The 9,019-nt window shown below is 34.1% G+C and overlaps 1 protein-coding gene across 2 annotated transcripts; it reads right to left on the reverse strand.

The window, feature by feature from the left end:
* Window positions 1-1,752: 1,752 nt before the first annotated feature.
* LOC126690564 (protein FREE1-like) lies at window positions 1,753-7,348 on the reverse strand. 2 transcript variants are annotated; one of them, XM_050385759.1, is made up of 10 exons: window positions 6,541-7,348; window positions 6,020-6,106; window positions 5,786-5,917; window positions 5,493-5,627; window positions 4,895-4,960; window positions 4,679-4,789; window positions 3,973-4,065; window positions 3,171-3,201; window positions 2,325-2,395; window positions 1,753-2,091 (listed from the first exon to the last, which is right to left on the reverse strand). In XM_050385759.1, exons 1-10 carry the CDS (start codon window positions 7,126-7,128, stop codon window positions 2,014-2,016), a joined length of 1,392 nt encoding a protein of 463 aa, XP_050241716.1. In that variant the 5' UTR covers window positions 7,129-7,348; the 3' UTR covers window positions 1,753-2,013. The 2 variants fall into 2 exon arrangements, with proteins under 2 accessions (XP_050241716.1, XP_050241717.1); XM_050385760.1 differs by having other exon boundaries at window positions 5,493-5,624; window positions 6,541-7,346.
* Between the last annotated feature and the right edge of the window lie 1,671 nt (window positions 7,349-9,019).

Here is a 9,019-nt window from a genome sequence, read left to right on the forward strand (position 1 = left end):
GTAAAAAAACAAAAGGAAGTGATGGGTCTATTGGGCAAGTATGTTTGTTACGAAGTGTTACCTCCCTCATTTTTTTCAAATGGTTTTTTCATCAGGACAATTTCGATTGATCCGTACGAACCTCACCCCTCCAGTCTCTTACCCACTAGATTTGTATTCAACTTCTTAAGGCAATAATTCCGGCTTTCATAGGTTGGAAAACATCACAATGAAACTTGAAAAATCTTATTAGACCCCAAAAATTAGTATGCCGCGAATTTATCAATTTGTTACTATAAAATATTGGCATTAATACATCATGTTGAATATGATAGTATAGATGCAGAAGCGGAAACATAAAGTATAAAACATAATAACGTACGAGGGTTACGTGATTCAACCTAATGGCCTACAGCCAAGGAGAAAACCCTAAAGGGCTACATCAATAATATATTAGAGTAGTATAAATCATGTATTATAATGAACCATAACATGTATATATATAGTAGACCCTAGACTAATAGACTTGTAGCACAAGTGGTAGACTTGGCTTGCACACAAAGTAAAATTAGGCTTGGGTTTATGTTAATAGGCTAATACATCTCTAACACCCTCTCTCAAACTTAAAATGGAAGATTGATGAAACATTAAGATTTGATAAGGTTGAGAAGATCGCTTGAATGAAGTTTGGCTCTGTGACGGTAGTTTGAGGAAGGCAATGGTCTTGCAATGTTGATGCGACTTCTAACAGCGGCATGACTATATCAAAGAGATTTGACGGCAACAGTGAGAAGCTAAAGAAGATGAACACAGCGAAGAAACACAGAGGAAGACAAAGATTGCTTTCAAACATACCGTAAGGACAGAAAAACCATGGCCACAGGGTGGCTCTAATACCATGTAAAATATTAGATATGATATATTCCATGTTGAATATGCTTGAATATATGCGAAAGAGAAAAGCATAAAATAGGAACACATGAACACAAGGCTTACATGGTTCAGCCTTACGGCCTATGTCAACGGAAGAAACTCTTAAGGGCTACATCTTTATTATATAAAAGTATAATACAAAACATGTGTTACAATGAACCATAACATGTATATATAGTAGACTAAACCCTAGACTAATAGACTTGTAATACAAGTGGGAGGCTTGGCTTGCACACAAAGTAGAACTAGGCTTGAGTTTATGCTAATGGGCTAATATATCTCTAACAGTTACCAATTAACCAACTTATGCGATCACAATTTGGAAGGTTCACACCACAAAATCAATAAGTCACCAAATCTATAAAGCAATAATAAAAAGTAATATACAGAGAGGATTCGCTCTACCCTCCTTTGTGTACGATTGGTCACATTCTCCCCCTCCAATCACACTTATAAAGTTCCCTTTGATCAGAAATCATCTTGGAAGAACTCATTTTGGTTTACAACTTTACTATCACTTGATTCATTTTTTTTGTTATTAGTAAGTTGTCTCACTCATTCATCTCTTCTCTTAGAAGGAACTATACTGGTTGTTTTTACCGCTAGAAAACATATCATTTTGTTTTCATTTTTGGATTGGTTTCTTTTGTAGGCCTAAAAGTGCACCAATACCCATTGCTCTTCTTTGGGCCAGTGTCGATTGTGAGAGTTACTTTTGGCCCAGTGTCGAGTTGTGAGTTTAACTCTCGAAAAAAAACCTGGAGCTACCAAATACATTCATCCAACGGCAGACATGTATCCACACACAAAAGACTCCAACATTGAACACCAAAAATAAATAAATAAATAAATAAATAAATAATTTAACAATATACGTTATTGTTCATACAACCCATGAATGGGTAAAGAACAAAGATCTCAAAATGAATACAGGGACACTATCAGAAATAGCTATGGGGCGAAATTGATAACTTTCATCGAACAAAATATACATATTACAAGGCTGAAACAATCAACTACATACAAGGGAAGTATGGAGTATGAACTCTTATGGTATATCAGTCTTGGTATTGATGTCAAGAATTAAAGAGGCATGGCAGGCTAATGAGCACTCACAAGGAACGGATGCTGGCAAACACTGCACTCTATAGTCTCAGAACCAGTGCTCGGAACCTGAACCTGAAGAAAGAATCCACATAATGGAACCACTTCAAGATTATTGTCAAAATAGAGGTGAAAACTTTGCCACACAAACTATTAAAAGCTTTAGAAGTTCAAACAACCATTTGATGAAAGCAGTTTGATTTTCATCGTGGAAAAACGGGGGATAAAGAAAACAAAACAAAAACTAAGAAAGGGCAAAGGTACACATGATAATAATCAGCAATAAGAAAGTGGCAAGGATAGCGAACCTTCAAATGGACAGTGCAAATTGGACAGGCAACCTCGCTCATCTGCATCCCAGGTCCATCAGACTCCAAACCTGTAAAAGTTCATATACTTTAGTGGGCAGATGAAAGATACTTTGAAAGACACAGAACTAATGATTGCATTAAGCCTGATGACCACAACAAATTATGCTTCACACAACCATCTGGAATAACAATATTTCACCAAGTAGATCTTAGGCCAAATTTGTATAGATCAGATAGTAGAGAAATCTAGAAAACTATCAATATATCTCATAGGCCTTGGACCATGAACCCTGCCTGGTGCCACCAACAGAGGAGTGGAGGTGCATTTTCTTATGGGTCTGTTTTGTTGGGAGGATTGAAAGTGAGAAAATAGAAAATGTAGGAATAATAAAAGAGTGAAAGGATATAAACTGTTTCAGTTTTCCCTTGTGTGGTTGGGAGAATGGAAAAGTGAGCGGATAAAAAATGTAGGAATGATAGAAAGTGTAAGGATAGAAAATGTTTCAGATATTTCCTCATGTAGAGAGGATCAGAAAGTGAAAGAATAGAAAATAATATTTGAATAAATAAAAGTCCATGTAATAAACATTTTCTCCCCCATTTTTCCTCCCAATCTAGGAGGAAGGTTTCTTGGTGGGCCCAGGTGGAAAACTCCATCCTCCCCCTTTTCCGTCCTCCCTCATTTCCACCACACCAAACAAGGGAAAACTCCCATTTTTCATCCTCTTGACCTTCATTCCCCCCCACCCCCCCAAACCCCCGTTTTCATTTAAGTAGAACAAAGAGAAGATTGCTATCCACATTGCTACTTCTTATGACAAAATTTTCAACAATGATGACTACCTGATGTCTTGCGATTTCTTCCCATCTCCTCCTGTTACAGATCACAAACCACATGAAAAACAAGTATGCATTAGTAAACATGAATATTTTAAAAGTAATGTCTCACACATTCAAAATTTGGTAATGTCACGTCTTTGCTGACATCACTTTCTCTATGCTACATAACAAATATGAGTTATCAAAGTTGATTCCATATTTTTAAAGCACAATTGATGTCAGTTGAATACAAAAGGCGCTACTGTGAAGACAAAGGTACATCAAGTATCTATTCAGCCCAAATCATGGTTTTCATGAAAGCTTTACTCCTTGATAATATCTGTATCATATTACATCAGCCTCATAAACTGAAATTTCCCACTGATTTAGCTGGCATTGCTTAGTGATCTATTATACTGATGCACTTCCTATCATCCTCATAATTTAAGGATTATAAACAGAAACAGCCAATTTAATTATAAAACACTACTACATTTATGGCAAGAAGACAAAAGTATAGTTCCTACCGGTAAGAACTTATAATCCAACTGTAAGACATGACTACTACACAATTATTATTTCTTTCTTAAAAGCAACCATTGCTTTGAAACCCAAAAGTCACCTCTACCTTGCTCTAGAGGAAACTTTGGAAATCAACCATGCAGTTGTAAGAAAAACATCTGTAGAGGGTTGCACAAGGCAACTTATAAAGAACCTTAAAATAAGAAGAAAACCCAACTGCTCCTAGGATTCATGTTAAGGTTAAAAAAATGCAAAATAAAAAAGGAAGCAAAGATATAGCAGCAATAATGCAATCTCATATCACCTGAAGCTTCTTTGCAAGATCTTCGTGACTATGCATTTTAGCATTTCCTTCAGATGTTTCCCTCCCATAACTCAGCCTTTGAGTAACTTCAGCCTGTAAAAGAACACCAAAAAATACAATAATTTGAAATGAGTTGAACATGCCAATTGAGATGGAATTCATGAAATGAATTGCAGCATGAAGGGTGCATTTGTGATGAAGCTGACTAGATTCAGGATGGGGTTTAGTCCATGAGAAGCAAACAGCAATGGTTGCACCACTATGGCATGATATAACTTAAAATGGTTTTACAAGGGTGTTAGGTTCACAATTGCAGCAATAATATACACAAGTTCAGAAAAGCAAAACCTAACCCAAAAATCTGTGAGATTTGAAGGGCAGAAAATAGAACAAAAGGGTCAAACAAGATTAACATATATTTTTTAATCTTACTACATATTTATAAAGTTTTGATACACAGTTGTTGTTATACATCCATTAATTTCTAAAACATTTCATTTGCATCTTGAGCTATGTTTATAATTTTTTAATACTGCCATATATAAATAATATATAGAGCATAACATAATATACTATCAGCAAATTCTTAGAATTTTTTTTTTAAACATCATTTGATTTATTAAACCAACTGTTTCTCAATAAAATGATTAGGAAAATTAGATAAAACACTATGAAAGGGAGAACCAATAATATCACAAATTCATACCATGCATTGGTCACACACTCGAACAGGTGGAGCTTGGTCATCTGCAGTGAGAGCAATTCTACCTTGGGTACACGTATCACAAAAAATATCCCCACAATTCCTGCAGTGATGCTAAAGATGGGAAAAGGTTCTATAAGTATCGTGTATAAAAAGCATGAGTATTAATCCAAGCAAATCCTGCCACTGGCAGTAAACAAAATTGGTAATGACTAAAACCTTTCGCACAAAAGCTCCAAAACTTAAGCTGCATGCTGAGCACTTGTTGACTGCATCATCCGGAACCTGTTGAGAAAAGAAGGAAAAACAGAGATAATGAATTAATATATCAACAGAGGTTGATTATTAATGCAAAAAAAAAAAAAAAAAAAAAAAAACTATATTCAGACATGCACATTAATAGAAAAAAAAAAATTCATATGTAAAGAAATTCATTAAAAAGCACAAAAATGGGTACAACCCTAGTTAACAGGATAAAATGTCCTCAAATTTACGTGTAATAGGCAAAAAAAAATAACATACAGGCTCAACAACAACAAAACACAACAAGATTTTGCCAGTGATAACAAACATACATCATACTCAAGCCACTTCCTGTAAATGCATGTTGATTGACAAGATAGATTTATTTTGTAATAAATAAAAAATGGAGCTTAAATGTATAAATAACTTAAAGCATGCGAAAGATTCTAAACAAATATGCAAATAATATTGGTATGAGAATGTAATAGGCTGGCCTTAGCATGCAAGCAGGTTGTAAGACCATGCGTATCCTGAGCAAATTCATAAAATGTTGAAAGCAGGAGTAAATTTTTACCCAATGATCTTTCTCCTCATTCCCTGGTTTTACTAAGTTCATCCAATCACCAAAGCCTTTCTTCTTCTCCAACAAGTGGTCAGACGCCTTAAAAGAGTCTGAAGGTTTATTGTTTCCACCCATCTCATTGAGCTGCTTTACAGTAAAGAGAGTGAATTTAAGCTTACATGAGTAAATCATTGCATCTCTCTCTCTTTCTTTGGTCTTATACAAACAATCACCTTGTATTTATGCCCATGTCAAACACAATGTTAAATGGTAAAAAAAAAAAAAATACTGTCAGATCCCCTAACCTGAGCCACTGCTGCTGTCACCATGTCCAGAATGGCATTTGTAGTGTAGCTGTTTGAATACAGCCTAATACATCTTGGTTCCATGTCAATGGAACTTTTGGCCCAAAATGCAAAGACTGATGCATCAAGAACCTATATGAGAATGCAATTAAGTCCCAAAGAAATTCTTCAAGAAAATATTTTGAAGTTAGTTAATGCCCATTCACGCAAAAATCTCTAAAGAAACCAACTTACTTCCCATGCCGTCACTGTCTCAAGTGGGTATATTCTCAATGTCCGACTGGTGGCAGGATCAAGCATTCGGATTCCATCCAATCCAATCTATAATGGAGTCATCAACAATTCAGAAGTGTAACGAGATAATCCAATTTTTTATTTTATTTACAATATAGAATTCTACTAATCTAAGTGTATATATGTGTGAATTTCTTTCCTGAAAACTTGAATCCCGGCCATTACCCTCCACACTCTACAAGTATTTATATTTGTTAAGTGACCATCACATCAAGGGTGTTTGGTGTAAATGGTTAAAAAGGGCATATGACTTGATAAATACCAACATATACCAATCAAAATCCGAAATCCAACACTACAATTAATCAATTCGATAAATTTCTCAAGTCAAACTTTTTGCTCAAACATTTTCCACATATAAATGCATAACTCAAATTTTCCACACAGCTTATAAACAAACACTTAGAGAGATTAAAATTAAATTCAAATAAAGCTGGAATTCCATTTTGATCATCACAAACCTGGCAAAGCACATCCATATCGCTCTGCCCACCATTTTCAGCCAACACCTGCACGCGAAACTTCCGAACACCGCTCTTCACATCCTCCTCCTCCTCCATCTCCGTCTTTGGGATTGCTTTGATAACCTTACCCGAATGTCCCTGACCAACCCGGTCTTCCGGACCCGACATTTTTATCGGCCTTCCATAATCGTCGAAAGCTAACCTACCGGAGTCCTCGGACCCGGCAATATTACCACCATCATAAGCATAAACTCCACCACGACCCAAAACCTCATCATAATTCGGCGTCGATGGTGCAAAATTGCTTGCGTATGGAGACGAATACGAATTATCCGAAAACGATGGATTGGGATCAAAATTGTGGATATAGCTCGAAGGATCATAGCTTTGTGGATTCAGGGGATATGGAGGGTATGCAGAGGAAAAATCGGCATCGGAATATGGAATCGGAGGAGCAGAGGCATACGTATTAGGCATTGGATTGAGATCGTGATCAAAGCTAGGGTTAGGGTTAGGGTTTTGGAAATGGGAGTGAGGAGGTTGATAATATTGGTAATTTGAAGCGTTGATATCGCTCTGTTGCATCTTTGAAATTCTAATCAATTGAAATCAAATAAAAAGTATATGAATTTCGCAAGTACAATGAGTTTTTGCGTTTTTGGTAATATTGGAGAAAAAAAAAAAAGGAGAGGGATTTGAAAGTTTGAAAGTTTTTGAGTCTCTGAAATTTGATCAATGGAGAGTGAGGTTGAAGCTTCAGGGGAAGAGGAGAGAGAGAGACACGGAATTGTGTTTTTTTTTTTTTTTTTTTTTTTTTTAATGGAGAGAGAGAGACACGGATTTGACCGTTTAGTAAGTTATAAGTTATAACCGACTCGCGCCGTTGACTGCCAAGTCTGGGTCTAGGCTTAGCTATTAGAGATTGAAGACGTGGCGATAGTCTATTGGTTTTTAGAACAATACTCTGTTTCCTTGAAATGGATACTTGAGCTCACTAAACTTAAACGTTGTGGATTATTCCTCATCTTGCTCACGCCGTAAGCATTTCAATTCGTCAATGCCAAGAATTAAAAAATATATACATATGTATGCGTATAATCATTTTTTAATGGGTTTGATTAAAGTGGTGTAATTTGAACTAATGTTATATCACTTAATATTTTTTAATTGGATATAAATTTTGATAAATTTACTGTTAAATTACATTATTTTTGTATATTCTCTATACTTGTAAAATTTAAAGATAATCAAAAATCAGTGGCAATATCATCAATCAATTATTTAAATTTGAGTTTTTGTAATTTAAAATAATGCTTAAAAAATGAGGTTATGGATCAAATGGTAAATTACGTCCGATTGGCATGAAAATTGACATGCATATTAAAAACATATAAAACATGCAATTCAACTGTGAGATTCTCAACATATGAATTTTATAACAAGTTATTAAGTGGTGTAACATTACTAAGAATTACACTAAGTATAACTTGAATTCAACCCATTTTTAATATATATATATATATATATAATATAATATAATATGTAATACGAGTTTTGTAACTTAATTATATTATCTAGTCTCTTTTAAGATTCATTTGTATTTGTTGAAATTAACAGTTAAACATTTAAAAAAAAAATTAGAACAAACATATTTTGAACCCTATAGTTTAGTGTTGTTTTAAATTAAACCATGAATCTCAAAAGTTTTTATTTAGCATCTATTTTGTCTTAACAAAAAATAAATAGAATAGGAAAAGTAATTTTTAATACACTAGCTATAAGTCTATAACTTAATTATTTATCAAGATGTAACCCGATCGGCTTATTTTTAAACTCCGAAAATCACCTGAGATTTACTCCATACTAGATATTACAATTATTTCCCTTGATTTTAAAGTCAGAGGCTGTCATGAGTTATCTTAAATAAACAAAATTGTATTGTCATGCAATGATGTTGAGGACCCGTAGGCCTTTTTGTCATGTCCATACTGTTTAGATCGTATGTGTAATTGATGTGGAGCTCTTTGGTTTAGGTGATTTTCTTTTCCTTTCCCATGATTTGTTTAGTTTCTTTCTTTCTTTTGAAAATCTATTTACATTTTGTTTGTTTCTATAAAAAAAACTTTGCATAAAAATAGTTTTTCATATTTTCTGGTGTTTGGTAATATCAGGAAAAAATGAGTTAAAAAAAAACTATCTTTGGTCAATAGAAAAAGTATGGCTTATTTTTAGATATTGTTTTCCACTAATTTTTTTTTTGAAAAATAACTTTATCTCACAGTAAGCTAAATAAGAGAAATTAAGAGACTTTTTTTAACTCATTTAAAGTTGCTACCAAATATAGGAAAATGAGATAGTTTTATAGAATTTTTTTTTTTTAAATGACTAATTTTCTAGAAAACTTTATTGCCGAAACAAACAGTTGTCGGGGGTGAAAAAGTTTTCCTTCCAACAAATAAGATTTATATTGGGTTGG

Source organism: Quercus robur, chromosome 6 (genome assembly GCF_932294415.1).
Source record: "Quercus robur chromosome 6, dhQueRobu3.1, whole genome shotgun sequence".
Taxonomy (NCBI): Eukaryota; Viridiplantae; Streptophyta; class Magnoliopsida; order Fagales; family Fagaceae; genus Quercus; species Quercus robur.